We start from the raw sequence: 14,498 nt of genomic DNA, 5'->3' as shown, positions 1-14,498 counted from the left end.
CTCTCTGAGCCTGCGACCCAAATGGTAGGCAAAGCCAGCCTGCAAAGACTGGGCAGTGGGCAGGGGGGCAGGGGAGTTGTGTCTCCAGTAGAACCTCATCAGGTGCACAGCCTGAGGTGGGACTGTGCTTACCAGCATGCATGGGAGTTGTTTGGCCCAGGCCATGAGCCAGCTTGCACATCTCTTCCTAAGTCCATGATCAGCAACCTCGTGTTAATAGCTCAGAGTCAGCCATGGTGAGAGGATCATTTACACCATGGGAATTGGCAAATGCTACAAATCAGGATCTCCACCACCACCACCAGTTGTTAAACCTTTGCCAGCATATCCCTGATTGGCATACCTGAGAGCCAGAAAGAAGGCCACTGGAGTGCAGTGGGCAGGGAAGGGGCAAGGGGAGAGGTTACTACAGGGATAGAAAGGCTGTGTTCTGTGTAAAGCAGAGGGCACCAGGATTCAGTTTTTACTTTGCAAAGGCTCAGGTCCAGGGACCTGAGAAGAAGTCTAAGCTGCACTGAAGGCATTGGCAAAAATCAAGTCTCCAGGAATTGACGGAATACCAATTGAGATGTTTCAACAAATGGATGCAGCACTGGAAGCGCTCACTCATCTGTGCCAAGAAATTTGGAAGACAGCTACCTGGCCAACTGACTGGAAGAGATCCATATTTATGCCTATTCCCAAGAAAGGTGAGCCAGCCGAATGCGGAAATTATCGAATAATATCATTAGTATCACATATAAGTAAAATTTTGCTGAAGATCATTCAAAAGCAGCTGCAGCAGTATATCCACAGGGAACTGCCAGAAATCCAAGCCAGATTCAGAAGAGGACATGGAACCAGGGATATCATTGCTGATGTCAGATGGATCCTGGCTGAAAGCAGAGAATACCAGAAGGACGTTTACCTGTCTTTTCTTGACTATGCAAAGGCATTCAACTGTGTGGATCATAACAAATTATGGATTACACTGTAAAGAACGGGAATTCCAGAACACTTAATTGTGCTCATGAGGAACCTGTGCCTAGATCAAGAGGCAGTTGTTCGGACAGAACAAGGGGGTACTACGTGGTTTAAAGTCAGGAAAGGTGTACATCAGGGTTGTATCCTTTCACCATACTTATTCAATCTGTATCCTGAGCAAATAATTCAAGAAGCTGGACTATATGAAGAATGGGGCATCAGGATTGGAGGAAGACTCATTAACAACCTGCGTTAAGCAGATGACACGACCTTGCTTGCTGAAGGTGAAGTGGACTTGAAGCACTTACTCATGAAGATCAGAGACCACAGCCTTCAATATGGATTGCACCTCAACATAAAGAAAACAAGAATCCTCACTACTGGACCAATAAGCAACATCATGATAAATGGAGAAAAGACTGAAGTTGTCAAGGACTTCGTTTTACTTGGATCCACAGTCAACACCCATGGAAGCAGGAGTCGAGAAATCAAAAGACACATTGCATTGGGTAAATCCGCTGCCAAGGACCTCTTTAAAGTTTTAAAAAGCAAAGCGGGACAGTGAATAAGGAAGACCAAAGAAGAACTGACGCCTTTTAATTGTGGTGTTGGCAGAGAATATTGAATATTGAATGGACTGCCAAAAGAATGAACAAATTTGTCTTGGAAGAAGCACAACCAGGACACTCCTTAGAAGCAAGGATAGGGAGACTGTATCTTACTTTGGACATGTTGCAGGAGGGATCAGTCCCTGGAGAAGTACATGATGCTTGGTAAAGTACAGGGTCAGCAGAAAAGAGGAAGACTCTCAATGAGATGGATTGGCACAGTGGCTGCAACAATGGGCTCAAGCATGACAATGATTGTGAGCATGGCACAGGACCAGGCAGTGTTTTCTTCTGTGGTCCTTAGGGTCACTATGAGTTGGAACTGACTGGATGGCACCTAACAACAACAACAGCAGGTCCACCGAACAAGTGTGAGGAGGGAAAAGGGAGATCGAGTTATCAGAATTAGAGTTCAGGCAAGATTTGAATCTAGGAACTAAGGAGAAAGCCACTTAGCACCACAGAAGCTTAAACTCAGAATGAGGCCAGGTGTCCGGGTGTGGATGTGAGGCTGCCTGCCCTGGGTCAGTGCCTGGCCTGAGCCTACAGGGGCTGCCAGGTGGCCCCACCTGTGCAGAGAGGAGGGCCAAAGAACTCAGCTACCTGCAGTGGGTGGGACGGCCATTTTTGTTGGCGTCCTTTCTAAAGGAGTGATGTTAGCAGTTCCCAAGGCTTCTGTGGTTATAACCCATGGTTTTCCAACAGGCACTCCCCCATCCCCATCCCCAGGAGATTAACAGAATCAACATGGCTATAAGTTTCCACACCAAAATGGCTGCGTCTCACCACTCTGGCCCGCTCTGTCTCAAGCTGCCCAAGCTGGAGTTGTGATGGAGCAGGTGCCTCCCAGCCTCAGTTGTTGGCGAGAACGCTGGGAGCTTTTCCAGCTCCAGGAGCCCAGGCTGCACCCCGGGCCGAGTTCAATCAGAACCTCTGGAGGTGGGGTCCAGGCCTTGGTGTTTTAAAGCTCCTGGTGATTGCAGTGTGTGGCCGAGGCTGAGAACCCCTGGACTAGAATGTGAGACCTTCGCAGAGCAAGAGGCCATATTTGTCCACATGTTGACTCAAGGGTGGATTCCATTAACAGCCAATTCCCGGCACGATGGCAATGCCTGGTGTTATCCCTTTGGGTCCTAAGTGACACCTGTGTCCTCCTGGGTGGGGCTGCTGGCCATGGTGAGAAGCTGGCTTGCTGTGTGACCCGGCTCATCATATCTTAGTCCACATCATTGTAGCTGAGTTAACACAGCAGCTGCCCTGCTTCCCGAGGACTCTAAGAGTACTTGAGGCATCCCTTCTGGAAGTGGAGCCAGCTTGGAAGATGGAAGATGATACGCATTTGAAGGTTCCAGCCGTGCTTCTCTGGAGCTGAGGGAAATATAGGAAAGACACCTAATCAGATGCCCAGAGAGGCCAGGTGGGCAGTGTCCTGTGCCCAGACTCACATCTGACCACACGGTGTGGAGGGCGTGAACAGAGCTATGGAGAGGTACAGAGTCCTTTCTTATGTTTTTAGGGAAAGGAGGGAGGACAGATGTCCAAGGTGATTTTGAGAATTAGGCGAGCGCTGTTACTCTGAGCGTTAGCTGAAAATGGCAGAGATGGGGTGGCCGTCGGCTCAGAGCATTCACACCTTCCTGAAGGGACTCTAGCCCTCCGTGAGCCTTCTGCTAAGAATATGAATCTTTTGAAATTGGATATTTAAGTCTAAATGACCCCTCCTCAGCCCCACCACTGCGGGGCTGACACTTTAGTGGAGAAGGGGGTTAGAACCATGGCTAGTGGAGAAGCTGGGATGAGCCACAGAATGATGGTGGCTGCTGTGGAGGTCCCCGGAGGGGCCACAGTCACATTAAAGGCTTTCCGTGCTGAGCTCTGCTTCCAGTCTCTGAGGCGTCTCCCACGTGAAGCTTTTTGAGGCGTGAAATAACCTGTGCTTTAAAACCTTACAACTTCCTTCCTTCATTCAAACAGCATTTACAGCATGTCCACCATGAGTTCAAAACTGTTAGTCACTAAAGAAAACATGAGGGAAGCGTCTTTGCCTGCCCTCAAGAAGTTTAGAAACCAGTGGTGGAAATAAAATACAGTAGTAGCACCTGCCCTAACAGAAGTGTTTACAAAGTGCTATAGAAGCCCAGAGGAGACAAGAGACTAACTTAGACTTTAAAAGCCTGGAAAGTCTTCTCAGAGGAGGGGAATCTTAAGGCAGGGTCTTGAAGGAAGGGGTGAGTTTGCCAGATAGAAAAAGAGGGAAAGAGAAAATAAGGTACACACATAATGCAAATTCCAGTGGCCTGTAGAAGAATGAGTATAGAAGTCAAATTATTTTACACAAAAATGGAAAGAGCTGTGTGTCAGTTAGGACTCTTCTGATCGCAAGTGACAGAAAACCCAACTGACCTCAGCCCAGAAAAGGGTGGGCAGGGGAGAGAAATGCTGATTTCTGGTCCAGCTGGATTCAGGGCTCAGACACCACCATTAGGACTGGTGCTCTCTATCTCTTGGCTTTGTCTGGCCCTCCTCTGTGGGACAACTCAACCTCCACAGCGGTGGTGAGACGGCTGGGGCCACCCCAACCCCACAGCCTCCAGGCACAAGTCTGGTGGGAAAATGAAAACGCCTTCTGGCTGCTTAAGCAGAAGCCCTGGGATGAGCTCTGATGGGGCTGTTTGGCTTGGCTGGAGTCCCACGCCTGCCCCTGAACCAGTCACTTCGGCTGAGGAAATGGAACAGGGTGAGCGGCTCAGGCCTAGGCTTCCTGGGCAGCCACCACTAAGGAAGTAGTGCCATGGGCTAGCACCCTGCCTGATGCTTTGACATAAATTTGCTCATTTGGTCCTCACAGACACCAGGAGGGAGTTTGTTATTACTCTGTCACAGGTGAAGAAATGAGGATTTATGGGCCTGGGTTCTTTGCCTGAGCACTCACAGACAGAGCCAGAATTGGGTCTCCCTTGCTATGAGTCGGAACTGACTCGACGGCACTGGGTCTGGGTTCTATCACTCTGAAACCCATTGCCATCGAGTTGACACTGGTTCGTGGTGACCCCACATGTGTCTGAGTAGAACTGTGCTCCGTAGGGTTTTTAATGGCTGATTTTGGGGAATTCGCCAGGCCTTTTTTCCTTGGCGCCTCTGGGTGGACTCAGACCTCGAAAGTTTTGATTAGAAGCCGAGGACATTAGCCATTTGCACCACCCAGGGACTTCATGAATCAGAAACCCATTATTTTAATGCCGAACTCCTCTTATTAAAGCATGTAGACCACAATTCAGTTGCTAGCTTGTTACTGGTGCTATGAAAGCTACTCTACCCTCAGTGGCCTGTTGCTTTCCTGACCGCATCCACCTTCTCGCCCCTTCCAGGGCACTGGTGTTTGTTTCCCATGGAGCCGGGGAGCACTGCGGCCGCTATGAGGAACTGGCTCAGATGCTGACGGGACTGGGCCTGCTGGTGTTCGCCCACGACCATGGTGAGTGCTGCAGGGTGCCAGGCGGTGGCAGGCTGCTGCCCTGGCTGTGCCTGGCCGTGTTTTTAAAACTGTCTCACCTCCATCCTCCTTCCTTCTCAGTTACTCTTTTCTGATTCCTGTTGTGAAACCGGGAAGAGACCTTCTCAACTAGAGGTTTCTGAGCGAAAAAATATGTAATCTTGTAATCAAAAAAATAGGTCTGAGCAGAGTTTCTGTTGATTCTGGGATTGAACACAGGCTGATGAGAAACCTCAGCTGGAAAAAACAAAGTTAGAATATGTTTACGTAAGAACTCGGCCCAGGCCAAGTAATAATCTTGTCCATTTATAAATCACTCTCTACAAAATGGGCCCTGGTTTTCTCCCAAGGGACTTCAAATGGATGTGGTGTAGTCGGTTCAAGCAAAATTTAAACCCCGGTTTAACCACAAGAAAGGAGCCCTGGTAGTGCAGTGGTTAAAGCACTCGGCTCTTAACCAAAAGGTCAGTAGTTCGAATCCACCAGCTGCTCCTCTGGAGAAAGATGTGGCAGTCTGCTTCCCTAAAGATTACAGCCTTGGAAACCCTATGGGGCAGTGCTACTCTGTCCTGTAAGGTCACTATGAGTCAGAATCTACTCAGCAACGGCAGTGGGTTTGGTTTTTGATAAACACAAGAGGTTTACAAAGCATTTCAAACCAGGGAAGTAGTAAAAGTCTCAAAAGGCCGCATTGGTGACCCCAAACACACATTCACACACTCACAGACACCCACCATCACACACACTAACATACATACTCATGTGCACACACACGTACACACACACCTCCCTAGGCTGATTAGAAATTTCCATTTGATTCTTTGTCATGTAACACAATCCACAGTAACCATCAAAATGCAATATTCATGGCATAAGTCAGTAAACAGTTTCTTAATCGCTCTTGTGACATTCTCCATAGCTGGTAAGACTCCCAATTTAGGTCTTTCTTTGTTTACCTCTTAATCTTCAAAATTATGAGTTCCTTGTGACTGAAAATGGTGATTTCTCCACAGCTACAATGTAGAATTCTATCATCCTGGCCCAAATCCAGAAATGTACTTCTGTTGTATCTGATTTGAAAATAGATAATTAAGTGAAGACGCTGCAAGGAGGAGTAGGGAACAGTGAGAAGGGCCGGGGAGGGAGTGCTGTGTCTGTCCAGCGAAGCTGACACAGGGGGAGGAAAGCTTGCCCGGCATCTTGTATGTAATGAACTGCAAATTTGGTTTGTGTCTGCCAAGAGCCCTTTCTAAGCCAGATACATGCAAGCGTCCTTGTAATTGAGAATATTGACCAAATCTTTCTTATTAGAGTTGTGATGTCCTTTAGTGCTTGGCAGATTGTCTTGCGAAATAATATTTAAGGATTATCCTGGCTTTAATTACCGAGATTGTATCATTATTAACTTTGACACTTTCCACACTGTGTAAAGACTTAAAAGAGAGGTGTAATTTTTTTCTATTGTATTTATCTTTATTAAAACGTGTTGCAGTCATCATCATTATGGTCAAACTAAAAAAATAAGTAAACTATGAAAGAAAAATGTATTTATATCATGCAAACACTATATACCTCCAACTAGAATTTCGAGTACAGTCAGCCCTCTGTAGATGCAGGTTCTGCATCCAGGGATTCAACCAACCGCAGGTGGAAAATATTTGAGGAAAAAAAGTGACATTGTTGCTGACATGTACGGTATAGTTAGGCCTTTGATGGTTGCATCTGTAGCGAATACATATGGACTTTTTTTCTGGTCATTATTCCCTAAGCAATACGGTATAAACAACTATTTACACAGCATTTACATTGTATTAGGTATTAGAAGTAATCTAGAGATGATTTAAAGTATACAGGAGGATGTGCATAGGCTATATGCCAGTACTATGCCATTTTATATAAGAGACTTGAGCATCCATGGATTTTGGTATCGAGGGGGTCCTGAAACCAATCTATCTCTGGCACCAACCACCATTTTAACAGATAATCTTGGCCAAATCTGTGGGATTAAGTAAATGCTGTACCTTATTTATTTTGCCTGATTGTTTTGACAAAGAATACGAAAAAAAGGCCCCCTTTTTTTAGAATAAAGGGAAACAAGAAACAACCCACCTTTTTTTTTAATAATTTTTATTGAGCTTTAAGTGAACGTTTACAAATCAAGTCAGTCTGTCACATGTAAGCTTATATACACCTTACTCCATACTCCCACTTACTCTCCCCCTAATGAGTCAGCCCTTCCAGTCTCTCCTTTTGTGACAATTTTGCCAGCCTCTAACCCTCTCTACCCTCCTATCTCCCCTCCAGACAGGAGATGCCAACACAGTCTGAAGTGTCCACCTGATACAAGTAGCTCACTCTTCATCAGCATCTCCCTCCAACCCATTGTCCAGTCCCTTCCATGTCTGATGAGTTGTCTTTGGGAGTGGTTCCTGTCCTGGGCCAACAGAAGGTTTGGGGACCATGACCGCTGGGATTCCTCTAGTCTCAGACAGACCATTAAGTCTGGTGTTTTTATGAGAATTTAGGGTCTGCATCCCACTGATCTCCTGCTCCCTCAGGGGTTCTCTGTTGTACTCCTTGTCAGGGCGGTCATCGGTTGTGGCCGGACACCATCTAGTTCTTCTGGTCTCAGGATGATGTAAGTCTCTGGTTCATGTGGCCCTTTCTGTCTCTTGGGCTCATGGTTGTCGTGTGACCTTGGTGTTCTTCATTCTCCTTTGATCCAGGTGGACAACCCACCTTTTGATGTTTCTAGAAGAACATCTAAAATTGTGGTAAAGTTCTTTGTGACGTTCTAAGTAGTAAGAAAATGCTGGTTTCTGTTCACCTGGTTCAAGTTCCTTGATTTATTGGCTCATCTCTCTGGCAAGTGCCTGAGGGAGGTGTTTTATTCAAGAAATGAACCCAGTTGAATGTGTATGTGACTTCTGTTGTCCGTAGATGAAAATGAGTGTGGCTTAGTAGGATGAAGTGGGTGGCTGCCATTGTGGTGAGTCTCCGGCAGATGGAGAGGCAGAATGTGGGGGTCGGTGATCTTTCCCTTATTTGGTTGTGGCTGAGAAATGTGTTAGTAAGTGGAGGATGGGTTTGAACCTAGGCGTGCTGGGGCTAAAGACTGACCTCTTTCCATTACACCTCACTGATGTCTCCATGCTTAAAGACATGCACATCACAGACTTCAGTCTCTCCAACATAGCTTTCAAATTTAAGTACATTAAAAAAAAAAAAATTTTTTTTTTTTTTTTTTTTTAAGTAAAGTAAATTTGGGGCACATGTGAGCATGTTTTGTGCCAAATGGAAGCACATTCGGGATTGTACGCATGGGGCTGGAGAAAACTGCTGAGGGCCCATGGCCTATCCAGAACCAGGACAGCCCAAATGTCCTCTCCTGCAGTCACCTTGTCCTCCTGCAGAAGCTACTCTCCCTGTCTGTTTTCCACCACCTGCTCTGGAGCTTTACCCCCTAGGGAGCAATGGACTCCACCTCCACTGGACTGTGATTCCAAGCTATGTGACCTTGGAGATCTAGTTTAACCATCCTACGCCTTAATTTCCCCATCTACTGAGTGGGCCAGATAATACTGTCATATCATAAAAGCTGGTTGTGATATAGTGCCGATAAAGCACCTAGCCTAGTGTCCCCTCCAAAGACCCTCTCAGTAACTACAATGCAGATCTCCTGGTATGCTGTGTGCCAACCTATGGATGGCCCCCAGGCGATGAGAGCCGTGCATTCACGTGGCTGGGCCTACGGACGTAACTGACCACAGTGGTGATTCTGCCCTCACCATCTAGAAAACTCTGTGAATACTGGGTATGTCCAGCTCTTGGGGCCTCATCACCAGCAGAGAAGTTAGTAGCTTCCACTACTCCCCTTCTCACCTGTAAGCCTCATCACCTGAGCCATATTTGGGCCATTCAGTGGGTGGGCACTTTCAAGAAGGTCACGTTGAGCAGGGCTGGCAAGCATGAAGCCAGGAGTCAGGAACGCTGGGTTCTTGTACTTGCTTGGCTGCACCAGGCCTTGTCATTCTCAGGCCTCCTCAGGCTGCTGTGAAGACAACATGAAACAAGAGATATGAAAATGCTTTACAAAGTAAACAGCTATCTGTGGTGATTAGATTGCTAGTTTCTGTAACACAGATAAATCTGCTGCTAATGGATTTTAATACCATGGGTCTTGTTGCTCAACTGTATTACAATGTTTCATTGTTTAGACAGAAATCTTGAGATGGCGTGGGCTGGCTGTTTTTCTCCGCATGCCTGGTAGACGGACTTGCACAGTGTGGTGCTCAATAACTATCTAATTAAACTTTTGTTATCTGTCTTAACCTTAGAATTTTCAGAATAAGCAGCTGACCTAGTGGGTATGAGCAGCTTGCCAACAATGAGAATTATGACTCCTGCCATTTATTGAGTGCCAACTGCATGCCAGTCCCTGTAACAGCTGCTTTTTGTACATTCTCTGTAATTCCTCACAACAATTAGTATCATTATTCCCATTTTATAGATGAAGAATTTGAGGCTGTACAGCCAAGAATTCTAACCAAGTCCAGTGGTTCTAAAGCCCATTCTCATTCCACCAACGCACAACAGAAATCTGACTCTGTAGGCTTATTTTTCTCCCATGCCACAGGAAGCCTGAGGCAGGTGCGAGAGCTCCACAATACCGTGAATGCCGCGGGGTCCTTCTGTAGTTTCCCTAGGTCCTTCTCACTTGACAGGTGTCTTTGACCCCTGTGAGCTCCAGCTTCAGCCTCACATTGTAAGCAAGAAGAGAGAAGCAACAAAGAGGAAGGGGCTGGGCTTATGTCAGGAAAGCAAACCTTTCTTAGAGGTCCCTAGCAGATTCCAGCTACATCTCATTGGCCAGCACCGCATCCCGTCGCTACTCCCTAGCTGCAAGAGAGGCAGGGAAATGTCACTTTTTAACTGGGCATTTGCTGACTCAAACAAAACAGGGTTCTGTTAGTAAGAAAGAAGCAGAGAATAGACATTGCTAGTAGTAGCCAACTCAACCTGTGACACGTCACTCTTCCAGAACAATGTTTATTATTTAAAAGAGCATTTCTCAGTCACTTCTACTTTATGTATTTTCTGTGTATAGCATCACTAACTCCCAGTGTTACCTTTCTGTCTTATTCATCCCTGTGTTCTTTCACACCGTTTTGGCATCATGAATGAGTATTGATTAAAGTCCTAATTGCATATTAGTCCTGGGGTTAGGTGTTGTACATAGAGACACTAACTATTGTCCTAATGGTAGAGTGACCTGTCTGCCCCAGAGATATTCAGCAGCTCTTCTCTAAGTGCATAGTATTTATTATCCTGTGTGGCCATTGTTCATTTCCTGTCGAGGCAGCAAGCTCCTAGCAGACAACAGCTGTGTCTTACATGTGTCGTGTGTTCAGCTCTTCTCTTTACCCCCACAGCTTTCTTACTGTCCCAGGATGGGCAGGTGCTAGAGGCATCACCAGTGTTTGTTGAATGAATGAAGGAGCTTCAAGTCCAAAAGAGATCAGACCAGACATATTTTAAATATGTATAGTAGAACCGTCCACATTAGTGTCCAAATTAGCAGGAAAACATTAAATCTCATAATAGTGGGGAGGTTATGGCCACGTGGCCACTGGGACTTTGAGCCCAATGGCCAGGTGGGTGGGAAGAACTGAGAAGGGAGCTGTTAAGTGATGTCAGTGCAATGCTGGCCCAGGTGTGCCGAGGCCAGGCCAGGGGCACAGCAGAGGTGCAGGGCCTCATCGTGCAGGCTGGGAGAGTGGTTGGATCTCATAGGGTACATAGGAGCTTGCCAAGAGAAGAACGGTGTGGAGAGAGAGAAAGGACCATTTGGAGCAGTGGTTCTTAACCTTCACAGGTCATTGGAGTCATGTGGGGAGATTGAAAAATACTGATGATCCCTAGGTCCTACCTGCGACACTCTGATTTCTTTGGTCTATGGCATGGCCTGGGCATGGGGAGCTTTAGGAGCTCCTGGGAGATTCCAGTGCTCAGCCGGAGTTGAGAACCTCCATTCTAGGCAGAGTTGCTAATATAGGCCAAAAATTTGATGACCCTTTTCAGCAGATACTCAATATACAGGTAGAAGTCCCTGTTCCAGTTTAGCTGGACCCTGGTGGGTCAAGCTCACCCAGTGGTGCCTCAAAAGAGAGACCTGGTGATCTGCTTCTAAAAGTCACAGTCTCTAAAACTCTGTGGAGCAGTTCTACTCTGCACACGAGGTCACCATGAGTCAGAACCGACTCACTGGCAATTGGTTTGGGTCTTTTGGAAAGGCTCAGCAGAAGGAACAGAAGCGGACGCATCCCTGGCCTGGGAAGACCAGGGCTCTGTAATGAACCCTCTTAGACACTGTGGAGCTTGTGGAGAAGTACAAGCAGTGAGGGACAAAATGGGTGTTGTGAAGGGCACTCAGCCAGGAGACCCATGGAAGTGTCAGGGGAGGAGACCCAGGGCAGAGGCACAGTGAGGGAGAGATGGGGCAGGCAGATAAGGGGGAATTGGCGTCAGACCAGGGGGAAACATCAAAGCGGGATTTTCTGTGACTGTCTAAATATAGCACAAGAAAGTCATTGCTATATTCACTGAGCTCCTTGGTTTACCAGCTGCTAGCGGTGACTCATTGGAAACCCCTCGGCCTCCCCTGCCTGGAGGACTGGCTGATGTGAACACAGGAGAGGGAACAGAGGAGCTGGGAGGACAGCCCCAGTCTCACCCTAGAGAATAGTCTGGAAGGCCCTTTCCCAGAGGGCACTCTGCATGAGAAGCCACCATCCCCACCAGCAGCCTTCTGACTTTGCACTACGTTTAAAAATACTTTTGCTGGGGCCAGGGACACTTTCTCTTTATTTACAAAGCGTAAAGGAGCCATCCTCAGCTGATTAACAATGAATTAATTATCTGCAAATATTTGAGCGAAGGTGTTAAAGGGAGATTTTTTTTTTTCTAAACTCAGCTGGGGTATGTGAGAAGAGGAAGTTTTGAGGGAATGTTGGTGGGTGGCAGTTGCGCGTGTTTCTCTTTGTGGGGGGAGGCCCCACCCAGTCAGAAGAAGAAGGCTATTTAGAAAAAAGGAAAGAAAGATAATCTCTGTGTAGTTTCGTACGGGGGGCAGATTTGAGTCCAGGTCCCTTGCTGGGTACATTCTAAAATAGATTGCCATCAGTCACAGTAATACATTTTTGTGTGAGCTGTTTGAAAATGTGTTAACAGTTTTTCATGCCTTAGTAAATATGAGAGTGAAAATAACAGTGAGTTGCCCTGTAGCACTTCAAGAGTTCACTGGGGCCTCATTCCGAGGATGGTTGTGATGAACTTGCTGCGAACATGTAAGGTGTAGAACGAAAGTGCACCCTTAATAACCCAAGGGGGCTTTGCTGTCCCCTCCATCCTCCTCTTCTTTCCTTGTTGACAGTGACACTTACCCAAGCCTTCCATCTTTGACATAAATCTCTTGTCCGTTGATTTTGTCATTTGCCTCTTGAATGAAACAGAAACCATGAGCCTCAGTTAGCTGGTCAGTAACAGAGGTACCCCTCTCCTCTTTTAATAATATATAATTATTAACAATAGTAATGATGTCACAATGTGATTGCAGGGATGAAGTGAGATAACGCAGGGGTTCTCAGACTCCAGCTTGCATCAGCGTCCCCTGGATGGCTGGTTGAAACACAGAGAGTCATGCCCGCCCTCAAAGTTTCTGATTCGGTGGGTCTGCAGTGGGGCCTAGGAATGCGCATTTCTAACAGGCTCCCAGATGAAGCTGATGCTGCTGGTCCAAAGATTTTAAACGATACTTGCCAAAGGAGGTGAAATCTGGGCAGGTAAAGATGGGGAGAGAACTCTTCAGGGGAGAAGAAATTTTGTTCCTTCATTCTTCGTTGTTTACTGAGACACTCAACTGTGCGCCCCTGAGGGCAACAGTGGTTCAGTACTTGCCTCCCGTGAGGAAGAACCAGGTTTAACTCTCAGCCAATGAATATACCTCATGCACAGCCACACCCCTTTGTCAGTGGAGGCTTGTATGTTGCTACTATGCTGACTAGGTTTCAGTGAAGCTTCCAGACTAAGACTAGGAAGAAAGACCTGACAATCTACTTCCAAAACTCAGCCAGTGAAAACATGGATCACAGTGGTCGGATCCGCAACTGATCACGGGGATGGCACAGGACCAAGCAGTGTTTCGTTCTGTTGTGCACGGGGTTGCCATGAGTCAAGGACTGACTTGACAGCAGCTAACTACAAGTGTGTGCCAGACACTGTTCTAGGCACAGGGTACCCAGCAGGGAAGGGGACTGATATGGCCATGGCCACTGCCTTCCTGGAGCAGACATTCTGGAGGGAGAAACAGACAGTACACAAGTCAATAATAGACGGTACCTTGAGGTAGGGACTGTTGCTATCAGGAATGAGGGGAGCTTAGGAGCACCCCAAGCACACGCCTCTTCTTACCAGCACCAGGGGACAGGAGCTGCCGCTTAAAGCACTAACTGTGGACAAAGACCCTCCTAGGTACTTCCTTCCTTTATCTCCTTCTACACAGCGCGTCAGGCTGAGACGTTTGTATGCCTACTGTCCAGGTAGGATGCCTCCATAGAGTCCTGTCCTCTCTGTTCCTTTCCCCAGAGCTGCCTCTCCTGCAAGGGAGAAGGGAGACAGAACCCCTCTTTCCTGTAGGACGAGTTTGCCGCCATCTGATGGGATGAATGTGGGGAAGCGTGCCCTCCGCCCCCTCCCGACTTCATCCTGGCAATGTAGTTCCTGTATCTTCTGCTCTTCCCACTGTGCTCAGTTGGCTGGGAGAAGAGGGGACAGCTGGCCGGGGGGAGGTGCTCGCTACCCTCAGCTCATAGGCTCATAGGCCTTGGCTGGAAACTGGAGAGTCAAAAATGGGTTAGCCCTGCCTTCACTGCGGAACTTATGATCAGGGTGGGGCAGGGTCACCAGGGCAACAAAAATCTGAGAGAAGGGTAGGAAATTAACTCCCAGAGGTTAAGAGTGGGAGGGGGGTATTGGAAGTCTTTGTAGCGAAGGCAACATTTGAGCAGAGACTCAAAATATAGCTGGGACTTCCCAGGCAAAGCAGGGATGGGACAGAGGGTTCCCCCTGGTCAAGTCATGACTGTGGGGGCAGATAGTCCTGGCAGGAGAAGCTAGTGAGTGGAGGCGGTGGGAGGGAGCAGCGAGCTCTGCCAATGATGGCCCCGACTCCAACCCCAGCTCCTCCTGGGACTGGCTTTGCCTCCCTGTCCTCATCTACAAGAAGATGGAGCAAGCAGCCCTTCCGCGGGGCTGTGATCAGGGGAGCCAGGTTCCTGTCATGTACACAGCCTGCCTGCTCAGAGATGCTGCCTCCTGCAGGGGTGCCTAAGCCTATCTGAGGGACGGAGATGGTGTCAAGGCCAGTCCAGGAGTTG

The 14,498-nt window shown here is 47.6% G+C and overlaps 1 protein-coding gene across 3 annotated transcripts in view; it reads left to right on the top strand.

The window, feature by feature from the left end:
- MGLL (monoglyceride lipase) overlaps positions 1-14,498 on the top strand; it is a 130,083-nt gene that overhangs the window by 34,599 nt on the left and 80,986 nt on the right. For all 3 annotated transcript variants that reach the window (XM_010589919.3, XM_010589920.3, XM_010589917.3), the window contains exon 3: positions 4,940-5,046. In XM_010589919.3, the coding sequence (XP_010588221.1) occupies positions 4,940-5,046 (107 nt within the window). The remainder of the gene's footprint in view (positions 1-4,939; positions 5,047-14,498) is intronic.

Source organism: Loxodonta africana, chromosome 22, assembly GCF_030014295.1.
Source record: "Loxodonta africana isolate mLoxAfr1 chromosome 22, mLoxAfr1.hap2, whole genome shotgun sequence".
NCBI lineage: Eukaryota > Metazoa > Chordata > Mammalia > Proboscidea > Elephantidae > Loxodonta > Loxodonta africana.
Note: the sequence above shows the minus strand (reverse complement) of the source record. Positions and strands in the feature narration are given on the sequence as shown.